At 46.1% G+C, this 22,392-nt stretch overlaps 2 protein-coding genes across 6 annotated transcripts in view; one reads left to right on the top strand and one right to left on the bottom strand.

Moving 5' to 3' along the window:
* TMOD1 (tropomodulin 1) overlaps positions 1–5,324 on the top strand; it is a 30,467-nt gene extending 25,143 nt beyond the window's left edge. For 3 of the 4 annotated variants that reach the window (XM_037372920.1, XM_037372921.1, XM_037372919.1), the window contains exons 8-10: positions 206–349; positions 1,113–1,257; positions 3,744–5,324. In XM_037372920.1, the coding sequence (XP_037228817.1) occupies positions 206–349; positions 1,113–1,257; positions 3,744–3,808 (354 nt within the window). In that variant the 3' untranslated portion in view covers positions 3,809–5,324. Of the gene's footprint in view, positions 1–205; positions 350–1,112; positions 1,258–2,913; positions 2,974–3,743 lie in introns of all 4 variants that reach the window. The other variant, XM_037372922.1, reaches the window with a different exon arrangement.
* TSTD2 (thiosulfate sulfurtransferase like domain containing 2) lies at positions 4,177–22,359 on the bottom strand. Of its 2 annotated transcripts, none has more exons than XM_037372918.1 (9): positions 22,166–22,359; positions 21,540–21,862; positions 20,408–20,516; positions 18,601–18,726; positions 13,730–13,835; positions 11,921–12,039; positions 11,116–11,274; positions 10,035–10,173; positions 4,177–8,738 (listed from the first exon to the last, which is right to left on the bottom strand). In XM_037372918.1, the coding sequence occupies exons 1-9, from the start codon at positions 22,268–22,270 to the stop codon at positions 8,479–8,481; spliced, it is 1,446 nt and encodes a 481-aa protein (XP_037228815.1). In that variant the 5' UTR covers positions 22,271–22,359; the 3' UTR covers positions 4,177–8,478. The 2 variants fall into 2 exon arrangements, 1 of the variants encoding a protein (XP_037228815.1); XR_005101839.1 differs by having other exon boundaries at positions 8,654–8,738; positions 9,224–10,173.
* Between the last annotated feature and the right edge of the window lie 33 nt (positions 22,360–22,392).

Raw genomic sequence — 22,392 nt, 5'->3', positions numbered from 1 at the left:
CCCACATTCAATAGTACCTCCGCAACAGGGGGGATCCCCCTTCACCCTGCGCAGAGCTCTCGTGGCTGGTGGCAGTGGCACCGCTCAGCACTCAGGGTCCTCCTGGTACCCTCCGGAGGTGAGGAGAGCTGAGCCCCTGCTGCTTCAGGGTGCTCTGCCACTGCCTGTCTGACTGCCAGCTCTTCCCACCCACCTCTGCCTACAGGCACTAGCAGAAATGCTGAAGGTCAATAATACACTGAAGAGCCTGAACGTGGAATCAAACTTCATTTCTGGGTCAGGGATCCTGGCTGTTGTTGAAGCGCTACAGGGCAACACATCGCTCGTGGAGCTGCGCATCGACAACCAGGTAAAGCCTGCACAAGCAGGAGCTCTGACCAAGTGAACGTGTCCTGGTTATGGGAAACTGAGTGGCTGGTCAAGGTGGAGGGTGGCAGCCTGCCACCACTGCCAGGTTGCTTTGAAGAGGTTTCAACCCCTTGTTTGTGCTGCAGTTCCTGGCCAGTATCTGCTACTACTTACAGTAATTAATAAAGGCTGTGGCAGCGCAAGCAGCTTTCTTGTTCCTGGTGCTGCCCTGGAGAGCAGTGATGCACTTGTCCTGTGTCAACCTTGCTCGGAGCTCTTGCAGGGACTTAAATAAATATTTAGTAATATATTAGTAATCGATTACATAGTAAAACTGAAATTCTTGCTACAATGCAAGGGAAAGAGAAGGAGAGCTCCAGAGCATGCAGTGGCACAAATGTCATGGCAAGTTTAGCTCCCCCAGAAGCCCAGGGGATAGTAGTGAAGCAGCTGAGCTATGGGGAGCTGAGGGACAGGTGACTGGGAGTTCAGAACCATAGTTTCTCCAGACATCTCTTAGCTGTAAATCTACCCAAGAAACAAAGTCTTTGGGCAAGAGGACTTGTGGGAATGTCTGCTGGAGGAGTTGGAGCCACTTGGCTGTACCAGGAACAGGCCAGCGATTTGTTTCGCCAGCTCCAAGTCAGAAATGCCAAATAACCCAGCAGGTCCAAAGAAGAAGGGAAGGGGTGGAGATGGCAGATCTAAGTGCTTGCTCTGAATCACACTCTGACCTGACCAACTTACTTTTCTGTTTTCAAAAGAGCCAGCCCTTGGGCAACAAAGTAGAAATGGAAATTGCGAACATGTTGGAAAAAAACACCTCTCTGCTGAAGTTTGGGTACCATTTCACTCAGCAAGGTCCCCGGCTCCGCGCCTCCAATGCCATGATGAATAACAATGACCTAGGTGAGTCAGGCTGGCCACAAGCCAGGGAGCACAGGAAGGTCCTGTGGGCAATTCCTAGTGGGAGAAGGGCAGAACTGTTCACTTGAAGGCTCCAGTAGTTGTGCCTTAATTAGAAACCACCCCTTGAAGGACCTGATGATGTCTTGCCCCTCAAGAAGGAAAGCAGCCTTCACTGACTGGTTCCCTAACATCACTGCTGTCAGCCAGGCAGTGGGTTGTGCTCCAAACCTGGAGACACTGGACAGCTAAAACTCCCAGAAGAAGCAGCGTTTTTGGCAGTAACAGTGGGTCTTGTTGGGAATGAGTGAGAGCTGATAACGTGCTTCGGTACGGCGCGTGATACAACATATGGCACATGGGTTATGAGCTGCCAGCGCTTACGATTCCTGCCAACTGCTTGTCTTCCTCCAGCTTCATTCCCACTTCAACAAGGAGATGAAAAGTAGTAGAGCTGAACTTTGATGGCAGTGGGACTTGGCCCATCCCCTTCAGCAAAACAAATTGGAAATGTTTCTAGGGAGAGGTGGGAAGCCACATGGCTTGGAGTTACTTTTATGCCCTCAATGAAAGTGATGACAAGTGCTCACAAAATGTGAGCAAGTCTGCAAACTGCCATTTCAGCTGATGCATGTGGCAGAGGCTTTCCATTGCTTGGCTACAGGCTGCTGTAGAGCACTGGAAACCCGTCCAGCAGAGCAGTACTAAATGCAGCCAACGTACCAGCTGCGCTGCACTCAACAGCTCTGAACTGCATAGGCAGGGTGGTTACAAACCTGACAGCACCAAATGCCTTCTTGGCAGTGGCAGACAATATACCCATAAGCAATAAGCAAAAGTTTGCTGATTGTCCTTTTTGTGCACTAGGAAGAACCCCTTCCCCGGGAGGGCAGGGGTTTGCAGGGCTGGGGGGACAGAGCTGGCAGCACCCCTGACCCAGTGCTAGGCACAGCCCTGCTGCGTAGGAGGTTGGGCTGGAGGCTCCCTGGGACACACTCCCCACCACTAGCACTGCTGGGTTCTGCCAGACACATCTGGAAAGCGAGGACTATCAGGCAGGGTCTGAGAGAAGACCTAATGTACAGATGCTGGCTGTGAAAAAGTGGTGAAAAACTGGAACTACTTATTTCAATCTGCATGTGATTCACCACAGACAGGATCTTCTGTCCCTTCATGAATCACCTTCAAGTTTAAAAGCCACACAAAACCAGCATTAAGCGGCTGCCACGTTTAGACAGATAACAAGTATGTTGTGTTTTAAAAATAAATAAAAATCAGTTTTGCTTGAGCCAGTACCGTGCTCCTAGAAAGCATGGCCAAGCATGAAGGTATGTGCCAGTTCTTCAGGGACCACACAGAACAGTCAGTATTACAGTTCACTGCATATTTATTCTGCCTGTGGCTGCATTCCTGGTGACTAGAGAGCTGCACCAGGAAAGGCTTGCTATTTTCTGTCCTTTGGAACAGAGCAAGGTTTTTAACAACTGTGCAGCATCTAGCATTCAAAGTAATCAGCTGGAAGATTTGCATCTAGTGTTTTAATTGTTCCTGCTGTTAAGGGGAGGAATTCACAACTTGCCTTCCATTCAACAGTTGTGCATTTTGCCTCTTTGACCATCAAGATCTGCATTTTTTGTCTGATTTGGTTCTTGTTTGCAGCTCGTATTCATCGGTCTGATGGTATCTGGCAATAGCATCTCAGCTCTACACCTGGACAATGTATAAGTATAGAAAAAACTTTTTATTTTCCACCCTGTCAGCAATAGCTCTCCGCTTGTGCTCCACTCCAGTGCTCTTACCTACGGGTGATGACCCGATGCTGCCAGAACTTGGTTTTGGTCCTATAGCTGCTGTTCTCCAAGATGCTCTATATGAACCAGCTGTGAAGGCTTTTACATTCATCCTCAAGAGCTAACTTTTGCATCCTCTTTATGCCTTTTTTCTCCTTTTTTCCTCACACAATTTTCTTGAAAAGTCATGACTGTAGCTGTAAATCAATGTTAAGAGTAGATGTGAGACTGCCTTGACCATGTTAACCGTGTACAGAGGGCTGAAGGCTAAGGGCAGAGCATAAGAAATGAGACAGTTTTATTTATTTGAAAGGGCAATTGAGAAAAACTAGCAAAGGAAAAGCTGTGGCATCTGTCTCCTGCTGTCTTTACATCAGTCAGCATCAGGTGATTCTTTGGCCAAAGTCCTGATTACAAACTGTGTGAAATAAAATTGACTGTAGAGTAAGGGAGGTAAGGCTGAAAGTAGCTTCTGGCCTTAAAAATTCATAGGGAGAGAAACCTCATCTTACCTTCCTTGATTTTAAACTGTGTAAGGCTGTGCCTGCTGCTTAAAGTAGGAATGCAGAAGCTGATGCTATCCTATTTCTTTCTTTGCACTAAGTAAATTTCTCAGCAACTTTTCACAGCAGGTAAGCCAAACCTGCCATACACATCTTCCTGTTGCCATGACTGACTCCTCTTCCTCTTCTTTTTCAGTGAGGAAGAGAAGACTTGCAGAGTTGAATGGGCCTATTTTTCCCAAGTGCAGAACTGGAGTGTAGTTCCTGGCTATGGAGGTCTATCCCAGTGACCTGTGCGACACTGTGGAATTCTAAAGGCAATAAGTGCCTTGACAGAGTATTTGTGGTGCCTCGGTTCTGTTTTATGCACTAACAGTTTAAATTAACTAGTGGCTGTAGTTGAAGATATTATCCAGTAGGACTGTTGATGTTTTCTGTAGAGTTGGAAACTATTCAAGCCAGTAACAACCTGCCAATTTGATGCAATCTCAGTTTAGAGTACATCCCAGCGTAAAAGTGACTCTTAACCTGGGACCTAATTTTTCTATAAACTTCCTGCACAGTGTTTCATACAGTTAGGATGTGGTACGTATGAGTGAAAGACAAAATCGTTCCACACACATTACAGATGTATTAAAAAAATACTTTATTTTTTTCCCCAAAATTGATCTCAAGTCACTTTAGAGGAGCAGCTAGTTTAACAAACTCTTCTACTACCTGGAAACATGGCTGATTTCAAGAATTGTGAATTACAATTTTTTACCAACATTTGCTGAGTCAATAGTTGGAGATGCATCCCCATGTTTCTTAGAAAAAATTGATCTCCACCTCCTGATTAAATGGAACTTAAGGCCACTGATTATAAAAGTCTCAAAAATTGAACGGTTGAGGATGTGCTAATATCCTTCTATCCTATGCATGTCTGAAGGACACAGTCACCTTTAGAGATATGATGCAAATCCTAACCCCATAGAGATGGCTGAACTGATCAGCAAACTAGAGCCCTCTCTTCTAATCCCCATTCCCTTCCGTTTCTAATGTTAAAAGCACACGTCCAGACACTCACTGGCAACAAGTCAAATTCTCTCTCTTCACTGTTTTGTTTAGATGGCTATGTCCGTTAATTAAATTTTGTGCTGCTAGGGATTGTTTATTTTACTACCCTCCCTAGTGTCTGCATAAATGCAACAATAAATGTTGTGCGCTAGAAAAGCTGTGAAGTGAACTACTCTTGCATACAGTCTGACAGTTCTTTGTCAGATAGTCTACTACCCATCACCTAGCCTGGGAGGAATTCCCCACAGGCTTGCATAGCTCCCAGACATGCCATGGATGGGACCCAGCACTATCCTATCCAAAACTCCCGCTAATGAACACGGGTGGGATCCTGCTTGGTAGGAAGAGTGTCCTGGCAGAAGCCATATGGAAGCCTTATTCTTGGTCTGATGACGGTATGTCCTAGATAATGTTCTCACTTGCTAGAAATCTGTCTGTATACATCTCGAGTGAAGTTTTGCAGCCTTTTACACATATTCCAGCAAAAGTCCCACAGATTTCTTCAGAGTTTGTGTGCAAATACCACCCATGATTTAGCTCTGACCAACGAAGCAGAGAACACTATACTTCCAGCAATGTGGGAAACATATTTTTGCTCTTCAAATCTTAATAAATGCACCAGTGGTGGCAAATAAAATGCTTCACTATAGCTTCTTCCCCCAACCCTGCAAGTTCTATATCAGAAAATTAATACAGAAGAAAAATTCTTGAAAACTTATTTTAAAAAAAAAGTCAGAAATTAGCAGCTTCTTTCTTCCACATGCACCACAAAGACTTCAAAATGGTCAACTAAATCATCAAACCAGAGACACAGTTTCAGTTGAGCCGTCTACTCAGATTTGCATGGTAGAAGCTCAACTCTTCTGCTGGATTCAGAAGAACATAAATGCAGCTTATCCTGGGAAATCCTAAAAAAGCCAGACATAGAAGAAGAGGCAGCTGCAGAGCAGGGAGCACTACCATAGACACTACAACAGAATTGTTTTTCTGAATGAAAAAAAACCAGCCCTTAAAAAAAAAAAAAAAAAAAAAGCAATAACTTTGTCCTCTGTTTCACTGTAGCAGTATCCAGATTAACCATGCAGCCCAAACGTACCGAACTGGCAGAATCATGCCAGGTTCCTCGGCTGATCCTTATAGAGCTGCTTTGCAGAAAGATGCATGTGAGAGCTGTGCAGCACTGACAGGCTGTGCTGCAAGGCATCAGGCTTTGTAGTGAAAGGCATCAAGCTGTGCAGTGACTGAACTACAAATGGTGGTATTTAGGAGCAAATGGATAGCTGTCCTAGCAGCTCTCCAGGAAAAGGGGAAAAAGCCATCTGCTGACTGCAGCATCTGGCAGTCACAGCCAATCCTGCTTAACTCTCACCTCCCCTGTAGCCAATGTGCCTTCTCTCAGGCATTATCACTGAGGTGCCTGGGTCCCACCACACAGCATTTCATATGGCAAGTCTTTATTTGTATTAATCATCTGACAAAACTAATCCAGAAGCTGGGATACAGAAGCTGCTCATGGGCTAACTTGCAAGAGGGATGCTAAGGATGTCTCTTACCCACTTTTCCCCCTCTCTGCAGCAGAGGGAACCTTACTTTATGGGCCTCCATCTGTGTATCTCCAACCTGTCTCCTCCCTTGCCTTAGTGCAGCAAGGACCAGAAGAGGCCCTGTGGCTCCCCTCTGCCTTTGAGGTAGAATCTCCAGCTGCCAGGAGCTCTTTGGAGAATTGTACCTTGTAGCCAGGTCAACCACGTGGCAGACAGCTAGGCAGGTTTCAGCATTTACCTCTGCAGAATTAAGCACCTTCAACATAACAGGTGAAGTGTATTTGTGCACTACTTTAAAAATTACAATGGAAGCACTGAGAGTTATTTATCATCATAAGAGTTTCAGAAGTTTACACACAAAATACAGTGTAAACTGCACTGGTAAGTGATATAGAAACAGCCTTCCAAATAGATTACAGTGTTCCAGACTTGCCGATAGTGTTCTTTTTAGCCTAATATATGAAGAAAATAGAGTATCATATGCAAGTTGGGGCACTTCCATCAGTGCTCTAGACCAGACCTGCAAATAGAGCTTGCATGTTTTTCCACGAATATTCCAGTCCTCAAAAGCACAGAAGTTAACTGGCCAGCAAAGCCTGAGAGGTAAGATACCAGGGTACCATAGGTACTGCTTAAGACTTCTGCTGAAGATGTTTACTGACAGGCATTTTCTGATTTTTTTCTCCAGTATGGATTGTTCAGATTTCCAACTAAATACCATCCTAGAAAGATTCCCAAAGGACATGTCCCTACCTTTCAAAATTTTGCTTCATGAAGGGAACGGTCATAAAGACAGTTGCCGAACCGTTGACTTCTTGGTAGCAGTACTGAGGAAAGAAGAAATGCTTGCCATGGCTTTAATGGAACCATTTCCGATATCTTTAAGTTGCTTGTCAAGCCAACAGTGAGGCCTTGCTGAATTCATAGTGCTGTGCGATAAAGTTACAATCAGTATGAAAGTAACATTGCCCTAACTGTCGTTAAACAACTGCAGAGACCTGAGTAAAATGCCTTCTTGCTTTTAAAAGCAGTTGCCAGTAGAAAACTCCCTAAAAACTGTAAGTGATTTTGATTTCCTAATGACTAACTACTATTTAGTACCAAGAATGCCAGTAAGTTTCAAAGACATTTTTCAGTCAAGACATATTTCCTACTATTAATAAAACCTTTCTGTACATTCTACAGCGTCAGGCACACAAAGCAGCAGGCAAAGTATTTTGAGCTCATATGCTGTGGATCCCTTCAAATTCAAAGACAATTTCTCCACTATTAAGAGCTGGAAATTGCACAAACATCTCACAGCTTTTGAAAAACTCAAACCACGTTTACAAAGCACAAAGGCTCCCCAAATCTTAGAATTATTTAACTTGGATAAAGGATCTTGCAATCTTCTTGTAGCTGTTGCTGACATTTATGCACATATGTCAGCATCACTTCCAGTGCCATTAATGCTGGTATTTTGACAGTCTCTGTACTCCCCTCTCTGTATGTCTCAGAATCAAAGAATCATTTAGGTTGGAAAAGACCTTTAAGATCATCAGGTCCAATCAAGCTGTCATTTTTTTCTAGTGCAAGCAGAGCCCTGGATATTGCATGTACTGACAAGTTCAGGGAAACAACTGTTCCTGGGGAGACAGAGCACTGGAATGAGGATTACTTTTGCTGTTCATCCTACAAGTCATGCACAAGTACAGCTAGGCAGATGGTATCTGTGGGCCTTTGTTCCAGTTGCAAGAGGGGTCCTTACGCTGCCTTCTACCAGTTTTACACAACGACTAGTCAAGTCAGTGACTTTAGGTAACTACCCCTTGCTTCTCACTGGTATAAAGCAAGAGATGCAGGCAGATGGCATGTATGTGGAAAATACCTTCAGCTCTATTCTGGTCACATACCCACACCCAAGTGATACATCTGCTGTTTTCATACTCTAGCACTAGTTATTGAACCAAATGCATGATCAACAGAGAAGTCAGACCTATCCATCTCGACACAAAAAGAAAATAATGGAATTATTATGTCCCTCCAGTTTCTTTTGAATTGTGAGCAGCTGTGTCCCACTGCACATACTCTGCTCCAAAATCCCCACGGTAGAGGCCATGCTACAAGACTGTACCCAGGGAGAGGAATCCCGTAGTGCTGGTGATGGGCTGGGCACTCTTGTAATTTACAGTCAAGTAACAAATGATTTTCAGGGCATACTCCAGGCTTAAAGGCAGCATATGAACAATACTTTCAAAATTTCCATGATTTCCAAACCTAACTGAATAACAGATAGGGATCTGGTTATAGAAGCCCTTTGCATTAGCACATCAGATTAGCTAATGAAACAGCTTAATCTTTTCCTATGTCTAGTGTCCTTTTTGAGACACATTCAATAGGTACCCTTGGCCGTCTCTTTGTACATTCACATTCCTCCTTAAGTGTTTGTCCTGAAGCCATTGAAGTCACCTTGAGCTCTTTCTCTTGACAAACAGGACAGCAAGCTGTAAGACCTTTGTTTCGACAACTTGGACATGTCAGGACAAGCTGCCGGCAGTGCGGGCTGGAACAAAGTTTATACTGGTCCCACAGTGTCCCACAGTATCTGCATGCTGGAGGGAGGAGAAAAGAAAAAGTTAAAACACCCACACACCTCCATCTGTCCCCCTTGCAGAGGATTCTCTGTGGCACCAGGGGGCTGCCAGCTCTCATTTAAGTGGATATCTATTGTATTCCAGGTTTTAAATGACCATTTAGCTTGATCTTTTAGAACCTAGTTCATTTCTAAGCTGCTGATCTTGCTGTAAAAACTTAGGACAGCTGTCTCTCAGGAAAAGGAGAAAGTGCTCACTAGTGCTTCCTCTAGTTCTGGTTATTGTTGCTGCCAAATGGTGGTGGTAATTAAGCCAGTACACAGAAACACTGCCTGCTGGGGAACAGGGTGCCACAGGACTTCCTTCCACCTAAAAGCGATGGTTTGTGCAGATGGGAAGTCATCTGCAGCCCTGGTGATGTCCTTCTACCACATCAGACAGGTTTTAACCCTTTAGCTGAAAGCTACAGCCCAGTTTAGCTGTACCATCAAGAAGGTGCCTACCCCAGCACTTCCCCTTGAAACTTCTGTAGGGATGGCTGTGATGTATCCAGAGTGTGCTCTGTTTCTACACCACACCAGGCACCTTCGAGATGTATATGGTAACTGCAGAGGAGGAATGGGAGGTTATGCTCAAAATGTTACCCACTCAGAGAAAGAAAAAACAGCATGGCTTCCTAAAAAAGCCTAGAGCCAAATTCCATCTATTTATACCTGGCAACTGAGAAGAAGAAAACATATTTAATTTGTAGCATCTGAAGAGCAAACCCAGCCAGAAGACCAGGCAATGTTCTTAACAACTTCAACTAGAGGTCACTAATTCTGCAGGCTACAGAAACTTTTAAAGCATAAAAATAACAAAGTGCTGTAGAGCCTAGTGCCACCACTCTCCCAGCACCTGGCAGTCTGTGCTGATGTTCCACGAGATTACTGGAGCAGAGAGCAGCCAACAGCAGAAATACTTGTTTAATGCTTCAATCACTTGGCCAGCCACAGTCTGATCTGCAGTGTGGGCAACAAGTGGGTAACAACAGCAGTACTGCTCTACATACATCTCCATAGCTGCAGATGGCTCATAACAGCAGCTGTTCTGCAGGGGCTGCTTTCTTCTGCTGCTCCAGTTTTAGGGAGCTCTGTTGAGTGTGTTAAAGCCATAGGGTTGATAATCATCGTGAAAAGTGCTGGCACTAAAAGATCAAAGTGAGTATGAGGAGGAACTACACAGACCAGTTTTGCTGCCCCTGTCCTGCACATCTCTGTGGAAATGATTGCAATAGCTTCCCAGCCTTCTACACTTAAGATTATCTAATCCTACCTGAGATGATATCTTCATTGGAACAAATGGCGTAACGATCATCAAATACAAACAGCTTCCCTCTGTAGAATCCATCTGGAAACTCTTCCAGGTACTTGTGAATTCCACCTTTTAGCTGGTAAACCTCTCTGCATACTGCCTGTTTAAAGGATATTAGCAGAAACGCTGAAGGAGATGGCAGCAGTGGTGGTGTGCCAGAGTTCCCAAAGCAAATATAAACGCCAGGTCAATGAAAAGCAGCAGCTTCTCAGTGACCATCAGATGGCACCATCTGCACACAGAACTCAAGGCAGTGTCACCAGGGATTACGGGGCAGTTCCACAATGCTGGCTCAATGACATGAACCCAAATGTGCATTTAATGTTACAGTCAAAAAAAGACTGGCAGCTTCCTCAGTTGCGGGAGGTTTGCTGCATCACAGATCAAACACTTTTGAACATCTGTGAACCACTGCTTACCCTGTTTTTATGTAGTGAGTTATTAACAGGAGCAGAATTTCTCAAGGCTCGCACTGGTGCAGCAGAGAAAACAATCAAGGTTTAAATCTCTGGAGAACATGTATATATGCTGTTCCCTTTCTCCTTGAGGGAAGGATCCAGAAGAGTGGGATGGAAAGCACAATTAGAACAATGCAGTGTGCTGGATTTAATTCCGTAACACCAGGAGAGCCCTGACTGGCTGATTCTCACCACTCTGGGATGCTCAAACTGTGCAGTAATGACCACAGAGCATAACCTAGTCAGAGCTTGTGGAAACACTGCAGAATGCTCTCAAGCCCTCCTAAAACACTGCTACAATGGGCAGGGCAGTCTTACAAATAACTGTTCTCGGCAAATGGGTTATATAATTATTTTCACAGAGCAGTCACTGCTGTGACACTAGTCCATGCAGATCATCCTGAGCTGCATTAAACTACCCACGTGCTTGACAGTCAGTATAATGCAAGTGTGCGTCAGAGACATTTATCTCACCACCTGCTCATTGAGCAGTTTGTGCTCAGTAAGAATTTACCAGCAAAAGACAGCGGCTCTTAAAGCAGTCTCAACTCTCCAACACTTGTGTCCTCAGAATGACATCTCACCTTGCTCTGTAGGTAAGCAGAACCTCTTTCACAACGAATCCCTCCTGTGCAGTACATCAGGACACGCTTATCTTTAAAAATCTCCAGGTTTTCATCTATGTAGCTGGGAAAATAGCTGAACTTCCTGATATCTGGAGCCAGACAACCTTGGAAATGTCCCTGCAACAACAATAGATGGCTATGCAACTAGTTACAAGCAGTCTTATGTGGTAAGGTATGTGCCTCGAACTAGAGGAAGTAACAAACCTTTGGGCCAAAACACTCAGCTGACTGCAACTGCTTTCAGCAGTTCCTCAGCTGCATTTATGCATCAAAATACCTGTTAAAATCTGTAAGAGGATTCTGGACACAGCATGTCTCCTCATTCAAACATAAAAGAGGGAAATAAGCAGAACAGTCAGAGAGAGGACGAGCACCGCAGGAAGGCTGATGGGTGTGACAGCAGAATGCCTCTATTCTTTTTGACATATGGGACAAGGCAAAAATGCTAAAAAACATCCTTACAAATTAAGCTACTTCTGCTTCAAGCTGTATGGTATTCACTGCTGATCTTGCATGGACCACTTTGTCTTCTTCCTGCCCCAAGCTGTATATGCACTCAGCCAGGCAGGCTCCATGCTGAGCTGCTAAGCAGGTCCTCTGCTGCTCGTGTCTAATATTCATTACTAAACTGAACTTTGTTCATATTATGGTCAATCTGGAATATGGACTCTCTTCTTCCAGCAAGGTTAGACCCTCACAATGTGAAATGCTTCCCCCCCCAACACCTGTTACACACTGCAAGAACCAGGCAAACAACACTTACTATTTTACTTTCATAGAAATTCCTACAGTCCAGCAAGATGGTATCACTTTGTCCTTGACTGGCCTGAGACAAATACTGTTCTACTTCTCTATGAAATTCCTTAGGGGATAAATGGATTCCTTTAACAACAAAAAAAGAAAAATAAAAGAGAAAGCAGTGAGAAGCAGAACTGTAAAACAATGTTACATATGATCTTGCTGATGAAGATTCTCCTCAGATTTCCAAACAAAACTTTTTTGTGATGGTTCACAGACTTTTCATCCCAACTCAACCAGCCAAGTTTATCCACGTTTGGCTTCCTATTGGCATATAAAAGAAAAGACAACACGGTTCCACATGACAGAAGAAGCAGCAGACAGGCGCCTGTCTCTATGATCTTTGTTACATCCCCCTGGCAATTCCTACAGCTGCAAATGAAAGAGTGAAAAAACGCTTCCCTTCCCTTTGCTCATCTGCCATTAAATCTGGAGGCGCAGAAGAGTACAGAAATGCATTTTTTTCAATGAAACTCTTCTTGTTGATAAAAATGGAAAATTTCCATAAGCATGTATTACTTTCAGTACAACTTCAATTTACATTAAGTTTCTCAGGTTTCAGGTTGCTCAGGGCTTAGGACTCCCAACCTACTGAAAAACAAAAAAACCCACATCACCAAAATCCCTTACTTTATTAACAAATAACCCCACAAGCAACCTGCCAGATTAATGGGAACCATCTCCATAAAATGCTGTAAAATAGGAGGAAAAAGGGAAAAAAATGAAAGAAAGATCCAAACACACATCCCACAAACTGCCAAAAAAAAAAGGGGGAAAAATAATCCTCTGCCAAAACCACAAAAAGATGCTGTAGAAATTTACCACCCACAGAACTTGGTGGAATAAAAAAGTTCAAAACTGCTCTGTTAATTGCTCTTTGCTGTGCTCCTGCTTACCACCTACGTAAGTGTCCTCATAGCTGATGCATAGCTAGTAACATCTTACCAAGCACAATCCATACTAAGCAGCTACAGAGAGCAGAAAATAAATGCAGCCTGTATTAGGGGAGTGGCATGAACCTGATGCAGAACTTGGCTCTGCTTTAGTGTGAAAGGCAGGAGCATGGCTGTTAATTTCAACAAAAGCCAAGTCAGCAGTCCCTAACATAGGAACATGTATATAACTGTATGCTTCAGTGGAATTCTAGCACTTTTTCTAAAAAGATAATAATAAAAAAAAGGTCTCAGCATCCACAGCACCAGAATCCACTGGATCCACAAGAAGACTCCATGGAAAGCTCTCCCTATACAGTCTCCCTGTATCAGTTTGATTCTGGCTGCAGGCTAATCACAATGAGAGAGCACTGGAGCTCTTTATAGGATATGATTTCTGAGCAGTCTCAAGCCCCTACAGAATATTTAGAACAAATATGAATATATTCATTGAAATATCCTTCCTAACCATCATGCATTTCACCTTACATCTGCCTTTAGCAGGTGTCCAATGACTTACCCCGCTGACTCAAGTACAAGCCACGTCCCTACCCCAAAACAAGGTAATTGCTGGATGTCATTTGAACTATTACTGTTTCCCACAAAACAGAAAGTTAATTCTAAAGCTTTTTGAGGCAGCTCAACACTTAGCAAAACAAAACTTAGGCCAGCAAATTTCCTGCACCAGTAACTTTTGACTACCTGTAAAAAATCAGTTTCCCTATCTATTTCTCCTCTGTCCTGGCCACTGTGCAGAAGGAAACACCCTTCATTAAGGTACTTTTTTCTTCACTTAACTCTCACTTGAGTGAGAGGCTTTATTATTCATTAAATCAACTTACCAGTTTCTTTATAAGACACTATCTTTGGATCAATGCCCATAGGTACAATTTCTTTGAATACTCCAACGCGAAGATCTGGGAAACAGTGAGCTCCTCCTGCACTGCTCTAGGAAATTAAACACAAAAACAATCCACCAAAATTTTCCAGGTGTCAAGATAAAAATTATGCACTCACTTTGATTTCTACAGCTCAGTAGAATATGAAAGTGTCTCTGTGGCTGAGGGAAAGAAATGTTTCTCCTGATGAAAACCACACTCTAAATCCTGAGGTTTAGGCAGTGAGCCCCTACTGCAGCCTGGCAGACAGGTGTCTTAGGTCTAATGACTACTCTGCAGGTGAGACAGGCACCACTTGGCATGAGGTGCAGAGTTACTGAGGAGTGGGAAGGAGAACAGATCTTAGTCAGAAACTGTCACTAGCACCTGTCATGAGAAAGTCAAAGCCTCTGCAGAGCATGCTGACCCTTAGAGGAATATTAAATAACGTTCTCCAGTGATGGATCATATTGACACATCTGGGCCCTGCAGTGCTCTTCAGCCCCTCTGACACAAGCACAGCTAGGCCTCCAGTCATGACATGTACGATAGGAACTGCAGTGGTTCATGGGCATCAAAGAGACATATGGGATGTCAGCCAGGCTCAAGATTTCTTACCGGTGGAGTCTGACACCCCTCTCCCCACCAAACTCAAGCGCAGTATTTCCCCTTTGGAGGTCTCGGCAAACCCTTTTTGGTAGGCACCCCCACTGCAGGTGACAGGGAGGGAGAATTTCTGCAGGGCTGAGCCTCAAACATGGCTTAGGCACCATCAAGCAAATAAACAAAAGTCCAGTGCTGTGCAGCACTGCCCCAACTATCACAGAAATCAGTCTGCAGCAATTACAGTGGCCACTGGGTATTTTCATAGCCCCAGGCACAATTTTCACTCCTCTATGCCCATGTCTTCATGGCATATGTACTAATGTACTAATGCATGAATGCTGATTCCCAGAGAGATCATGCAGGGTTGGAGGCTTTGCCAAGGTCAAGATAAAATTCCATCCCTGTTCTGGTTTTGCATCTACACATGACTGTAACTAACAGGTCACTTACTGCTGAAACTCAGCCAAGCATAACAGACAGTTAAAAAAGTAAGACTGAATCAGCACAGCAGCTCTACATAGGATTTTATTTTTGCAAGTTTTGCTAACTCCTTTGATCTAGTTATTTATGGGGAAAAAAACAGTACTACCTGCAAACAGAACTGTGTGGAAAAGAAAAATGCTGTAAAAGCAGCTGCTTTCCTTCCTCACAGAGAAACCAGTACCTACAGTACTGGAGCAGCAAAAGCCTACCAGAGTGCCATACAGTGCCAGCCACAGCTGCCATCACTATCTGAAGACAGCAATCAGCAGATATGCTCAGGGTCAAGCAGAAGTTAGCACCTCTTCCTCCAGTCTGGCACTAACTGGATTTGGGTGAAACCTCTTGACTTCTGCCTGTGTATTTTCTCTAGAAGACATGCCATTCATGGAACTGACAGTGCACCATGTGCACACAGATGCCAAAGCCTGCATGAACCTGCACCTGTAGGCTTCTAGGCAAGGATCTCAAATCAGGGTGAAGAGGAGAGTGCAGGAATACTTTGCTTGGGTAAGTGTATGTTGTGATGCCTTGGATTCAGTACTCAAATTGGAGTAAATGCTTATTGAAGAACGGTGGGGCTGAAGCACACTCCTTCATTCACCTGTATGGGAGGCTTTCCAGCTGCACCCATAGCTGCCAAAGCTTGTAACAGCTGCTATCACTGCTCATGGTAACTGCTACTGCTGGTGAAAACAGGTAGAGATATCTCAACAAAGTAAGGTTAGGAAGCCATGGCTTAGATCAGTACTGGGAAAGCAGAACTGCTAGAGCAAAAGTAATACTATCAGGCCTGCTGGCAACAGATGGGGTTCACCTGTCTCAAAGGCCATAAAGTATCCTAGGCCAGAAGTTAGCAGGGCTCATTGAGAGAGCCTTAAACTGGATTGGAAGGGGGAAGGGAGTAAAACCAAGCTCATCAGAAATGAGCCTGGGGGTGGCATGCCAGGGCTGCAGGAGAGATCGATAGCACAGCTGAAGTCTATCTATGCCAATGCCCAAAGCATGGGCAACAAACAGGAGAGGCTGGAAGCCACTGTGCAGCAGGAAGACTATGACATTATCGCTGTCACAGAAACACGGTGGGATTACTTTCATGACTGGAGTGCTGCAGTGGGCGGCTGCAAACTCTTCAGAAGGGCCAGGCAAGGGAGGAGAGGCGGTGGGGTAGCTCTGTGTGTCAGGGAAAGTTTCGACTGCCTAGAGCTGAATGATGGTGACAGTAGGGTTGAGTGGTTATGGGTAAGGATCAGGGGAAGGGCCAACAAGGTGGATACCCTGGTGGGAGTCTGTTATAGACCACCCAACCAGCATGAAGAGGCAGACAAAACATTCTACAAGCAGCTGGGAGAAGTCTCATGACCACTAGCCCTTGTTCTTGTGGGGGACTTCAACCTACCAGGTGTCTGCTAGAAACACAACAGAGCAGAGAGGAAACAGTCTGCGGGGTTCCTGGGGTGTGTGGAAGACAATTTACTGGCACAGCTGGGCAGGGAGCCGGGCATCCCTGGACCTGCTGTTTGTGAACAGGGAAGGACTGGTGGGTGATGTGGTGGTCAGAGGACATCTTGGGCATAGTGATCATGAGATGCTGAGAGTTTTCAATTCTCAGAGAAGGAGGGGGGGTCAGCAGAACTGCTACCTTGGACTTCTGGAGAGCTGACTTTGGCTTGTTTAATAGCCTGTTTGACAGAGTCCCTTCGAAGATAGTTCTGAAGGGCCAAGGGGTCCAGGAAGGCTGGACATTCTTCATGAAGGAAGTCTTAAAAGTGCAGGATCAGGCCGTGCCCATGTGCTGGAAGACAAGCCAGCGGGGGAGAAGGCCGACCTGGCTGAACAGAGAGCTTTGGCTGGGATTCGGCAGAGAAAAGGAGAGTTTAGCATCTCTGGAAGAAGGGGCAGGCAACTCTGGAGGACTACAAGAATGTCATGAGGTTATGCACAGAGAAGATTAGAGAGGTGAAAGCCCAGCTAGAGCTCAGGCTGGCCACTGCCGTGAAAGATAACAAAAGATGTTTTCACAAATATGTTAGTAACAAAAGGAGGGCCAAGGATGATGATCTTCATCCTTCACTGGATGCAGGGGGGGAACACTGCGACAAAGGACAAGGTATTGATGCTTTCTTTGCCTTAGTCTTTAATAGCAAGACCAACTTCCCTCTGGGAACTCAGCCCCTTGAGCTGGAAGACAGGAATGAGGAGGAGCAGAATGAAGTCCCCACAGCCCAGGAGAAAACAGCCAGTGACCTGCTGCTCCACTTAGATGCGCACAAATCTACTGGGCTGGCCAGGACCCACACAAAGGTACTGAGGGACTGGTGGAGGAGCTGGCCAAGCCACTCTCCATCACTTATCAGCAGCCCTGGCTAACCGGGGAGGTCCCAGCGGGCTGGAGGTTAGCCCGTGTGACACCCATCTACAAGAAGGGCAGGAAGGAGGATCCAGGAAACCACAGGCCTGTCAGCCTGACCTCAGTGCTGGGGAAGGTTATGGAGCAGATCATCCTGAGTGCCATCATGCAGCACGTGCAGGACAACCAGGGGATCAGGCCCAGCCAGCATGGGGTTATGGAAGGCAGGTCCTGCTTGATGAACCTGATCTCCTTCTATGACAATATGACCCACCTAGTGCATGACGGAAAGGCTGTGTATGTTGTCTACCTGGACCTTAGTAAAGCCTTTGACACCACCTCCCACAGCATTCTCCTGGAAAAACTGACTGTTCAGGACTTGGGTGGGTGTACTCTTCGCTGGGTAAAAACTGGCTGAATGGCCAAGCCCAACAAGTGATGGTGAGTGGAGCTGCACCCAGCTGGCAGCTGGTCACAAGTGGTGTTCCCCAGGGCTCAGTGCTGGGGCCAGTCCTCTTATTGACAACCTGGATGAGGGGACCAAATGCACCCTCAGTCAGTTTGCAGATGGCACCAAGTTGGACAGGGGTGTTGACCTGCCTGAGGGCAGGAGTCTCTGCAGAGGGACCTGGGCAGGCTGGAGCGATGGGCCCAGGCCAGTCGTGTGAGGTTCAGCAGGGCTCAGTGCCGGGTCCTGCCCTTGGGTCACACCAGCCCCACGCAGCGCTACAGGCTGGGGCAGAGCGGCTGGAAAGGGCCTGGTGGGAAAGGGCCTGGGGGTGCTGGGTGACGGCCGGCTGGGCAGGAGCCAGCAGTGTGCCCAGGGGGCCCAGGCGGCCAGCAGCACCCTGGCTGGTGTCCCCAGCAGTGTGGCCAGCAGGACCAGGGCAGTGACCGTCCAGAGATGGGCAGCGGGGCTGGGGCACAGGTCTTGTGGGGAGCATCTGAGGGAACTGGGGTGTTTAGTCTGGAAAGGAGGGGGCTCAGGGGGGACCTTGCTGCTCTCTACAGCTGCCTGACAGGAGGCTGTGGGCAGGTGGGGGTTGGTCTCTTCTCCCAAGTAAGAAGCGGTAGGACCAGAGGAAACGGCTGCAAGTTGCGCCAGGGGAGGTTTAGATTGGAGATTAGGAAAACTTTCTTCACTGAAAGTGTGGTGAAGCATTGGAACAGGCTGCCCAGGGAGGTGGTGGAATCACCATCCCTGGAGGTGTTTTAAAAACATGTAGATGCGGTGCTTAGGGATGTGGTTTGGCAGTGCTGAGTTAACAGCTGGACTCAATGATCTTGAAGGTCTTTTCCAACCTAAATGGTTCTATGATTCTAACAAGCAATGTGCTTATTTCTCAAAAACTAGATGTCCTGCATTAGCAATGTCTATGTGGAAACTATTTTTTCATACCTTGAAATCCTCTTGACACAAAATGTCTTTGAACAGAGGCTGGGAAAGCATAACTTCAATGTAGAGATTGGTAGCTACTTTGCTTCCACCAACTGTCCCATTAATTCCTTCTGAAGCAACTCGTACCTAGAAGGCAAGAGGAGAAGCTGAGGCTAAGGCTCAATAACAGCAAAAACAGATCACAGTGAAATTAGCAAAATATCACTGGGTAACAAAAAGCAGACACATATGTTCAGAAAAGAAACCAGTGAGAAAGGAAAAGATGTTTATACTAAAGTTTAACATAAAGAAGACAGCAAAGAAAATAGAAACAAAACCAGAGTAATTATTTTTGAGCCATTTCAAAAGAATGACATCAAGACAGTCAGAAAAGTTTGTGCAATAAACAGAGAAAAGCTAACGGGTTAACAGACAAACCCTGCAGTCAACATTAAATTCCCATTGGAAGTCTGCCTCCAGAAAAACAATGGGATTGCGCCCAATGACTCACATAGCTAAAAGGAAAATGTGAATATGCATATTATTGCAAGTAATATTAAATTTCATTGTGAGTTATTTTATCTCCAGCACTGACAAATGAACAAAACCTCTGAATTAGTGAAAAAACCCCAGACTAAATGTTAGAGGCAAGGAAAAAAATCAGCTGGTTGAGAAGGCAAATGCTGTACCTGTCTTGGAGATGAAAAACAAACAAAACAAAAAAACTGAGAATACCAACCACCAGACAAGATAGCTGAGCAAAAGAACAAGTGAATGCATCAGGACATTTCAACCCCAGACCTGTGCTGATACAGAACAGTAAAGGTGCCTACCACTAGCAGAAGCAAAGAAAAGAAGCTACTCTAGGAAGACAAGCCAAAGATAAAAGTCTCCTGCTCTGAGTTGCCCTCTTGAAAAATACTTCTCCACACAGACAGCCTAGGAACACCAGCTTCATGAGGCTAATATTCACCTTTGCCCATAGCCTCAAGAGGCCTGCTAGATAAGCCAGCTTGCCTCCTTGTCTGATCTGCCAGGAATGAAAAGAATAAAGACTCTGTGCAGAAATGAGCACTGCTATTCTGTGGTGTGGTCTAAGGTGTCAGTTGCTTTCATCTCATTCCTGACAGTATGGATTACGGCTTGGTGTAGTGATTCTGACTGGAAGACCATCGCACATTGAGGAGCCAGTAATACACTTTAACAGTTGAACGGAGCAAGCCCAGATCCATGCTGCGTAGCACTGCACCTCCAGCTTGACCTTCAGGCTGTGTTGTGCTGTGCATGCATCCTTCAACCACAGGATAAACCCAGCCTGATAATTCCAGCAGAGATGCCTGCACACAGCTCCCTCTTGGTACCAGTGATTATGCCACCTGCATGTTCTTGCCTTTATCTAGAAGTGCATCAAGAAGTTCTAATGTGAAAATCTTTTCTGTTTGACGGTAAGAGTGTGAAAAGACTTGTCTTCCTGTAAAAAAAACCCACGTTTGTAACAGTTTGAATGATGGAAATGGGGTAACTCCTGCAAGGACAGGGTTTGCACAGTGTGCTGTGCGTGGATCAGAGGCTCGCTCAATGCTGCACAAGTCAGGGTTCCTAGCATTGAAAGGCATATAAGATGAGCTGTATTATTTTCTTTTCTTGGAGCCTTAGCTCTTAATTAGCATTTAAAAGGATACTTTACAGACTCCAAGTGCCTTTCTTAATGGGATCATAACAGACTAGCACATTCTGATGCAAAACGCTTGGTTCTCCACATGCCCCACCATCCTGACCTAAGCAAAAATTTTTTGGTTAAGAATACAACCATTGCTTAAAACCTTACCTTGCCAGTGAGATGCAGATGCTGGCACAAAGCCTTTTGCCAAGCACAGAGCTTCTCTGGATCCTTCACCTCACAGTAACAGTAATACAGAAGTACTTCTCCTACCTTGCTGTCCATAGCATGGCAAAGATGAACAAATAGGAAAAGGATGTTAGGGTTGAAAGCCAAAAAATATACTATTAACAGTAACCATTCAAATGTGGACAATTTTCTTCTGGCAGATGTGAGGAGGAAAACAAAACTAAACAACAAACAGACTTTGGAGGGATTAGCACTGCCAAGTTTGATTTATTTCAAGAAGAAAAAATATGAACTCAAAAGCTCCTGCATTCCTAGCTCTTGGTATTGGTTACAAAATGAACTCATCTGTGCTACACGGGACATCTCTGTCAGCAGCCTACTGTGTGCTCTGCTCAAGTTTCTCTCAACACACAGGACAGAAGAACTGCTGTTTTCTGTGCACATAAGCGTCCTATTAAATGCTTAATCTGACAAACATGCACTTGAAAACTCAAGTGCTTCAGCTATTAAACTTAAAAAGCCAGATTTTTCAGGGAGATTGTATGTGCCAGCACTCTGAGCAGCACAAGCCAAACCCTCAGTTAGAAACATTTTTGTAAACCTATTTATTCAGAACTAACAAGGCCCTAAGGTACTTGAACAAGCAAAGGGACCTGCACAGAGCATACTCTGCTTCTGCTCTTTTCTGTTACTGTCCTTCCTTACGGTTCTAAGCTGTTGAGTAATGCCTGTACAGGTCTGCTCTAACAATGTGCGATGATATAGCTCTGATTGTTTCATCCTCCAAAGTTCCCACGTTTACTGTCACAAAAATGCAGTGTGTCTACTTCTTTAACAAGCACTGCAGTAACTTCCATGTTTTGTATAGGTGTGAGCAGTTGTTAAAGGAATTCAAACAAACCAAGTGACTCCTGGAGTATCTCAGAAAGGTATTCAAAGCATCTGAAGACCTAATGGAATATGAGGGAAGACTCCTTCTATATATTTAAAGTATCACTTGACTGAACTTCACAAAAAGCGATAGTGGTAGAAGCTCATGCAAAGTGTAAGCAGTCCAACACCCCACTCCTGGCCTGTACTGAATTTCCATACTGCCAAAGGACATTCTTACCTTGTCAGATCATCATAGCTAACGTGGCTTGTGTCTGGGAGTGTACAGGAGATCTCGGGACTGCTATGAGAGTGCCCATTTAGCCTGTCTGCGTTGCCCGCAGCAGCTGGGTTGCTCGAGGGGCTCAATTCAGCAGCTGCCTGCTTTGCAGTCAGCCCTGCCTGCTGCCCGATGTCTCCAGCGTGTTGCAGAGCCACATGCCTGTGAATGCCGGAGAGCTCTTCAAAGGCCTGGCGGCAGCACCGCCACCGCACACCCTCTCCGCCGGCGGGACACGGGGTTGGGGCCGGCACTTCCTTTGCTTTGACGAAGAGGGAGAAGGCCTGTAACGCACCGCAAGCGCCACCCGTTATCAGCGCTCCTGCCCGGGACACACCCCCCCAACCCACATACCGGGCCCGGAGACCGACCCCGAGGTCCGCCCGGCAACGCCGGCCGCCTCTCCTCGATCCGAGGGTAGCTGATGCCGACGGCAGCGCCAGCAGTGGGCCTCAGGCCGGGGCCCGCAGAGCCGGGCGGGCCGCAGAGCCGGGCTCCTCAGGCCGGGGGCCGCAGAGCCGGGGAGCCGCACAGCCGGGCTCCTCAGGCCGGGGAGCCACAGAGCCGGGCGCCCGGCGCTGACCCACCTTCCTCCGGGCGAAGGCGCGCTGCTTCCTGGCAGCGATCGCCTCGACTGCGGCGCGGCCCCGCGGCGATCCCGGGCCGGGCGGCGATGCCTCACCCGGCACCATCTCCTCAGGCGGCTGGGCAGGGAGAGGGGCCCCGTCGCCCGCGAAACGCCCGGTTTCCCTCCGCACCGGGCGCGCCCCACCCCCACCAGCACAACGCCCCGGAAGTCCTCCAGGCCGGCGCG

The sequence above is a fragment of the Falco rusticolus genome, chromosome Z (genome assembly GCF_015220075.1).
Source record: "Falco rusticolus isolate bFalRus1 chromosome Z, bFalRus1.pri, whole genome shotgun sequence".
NCBI classification, from domain to species: Eukaryota; Metazoa; Chordata; class Aves; order Falconiformes; family Falconidae; genus Falco; species Falco rusticolus.
Note: the sequence above shows the minus strand (reverse complement) of the source record. Positions and strands in the feature narration are given on the sequence as shown.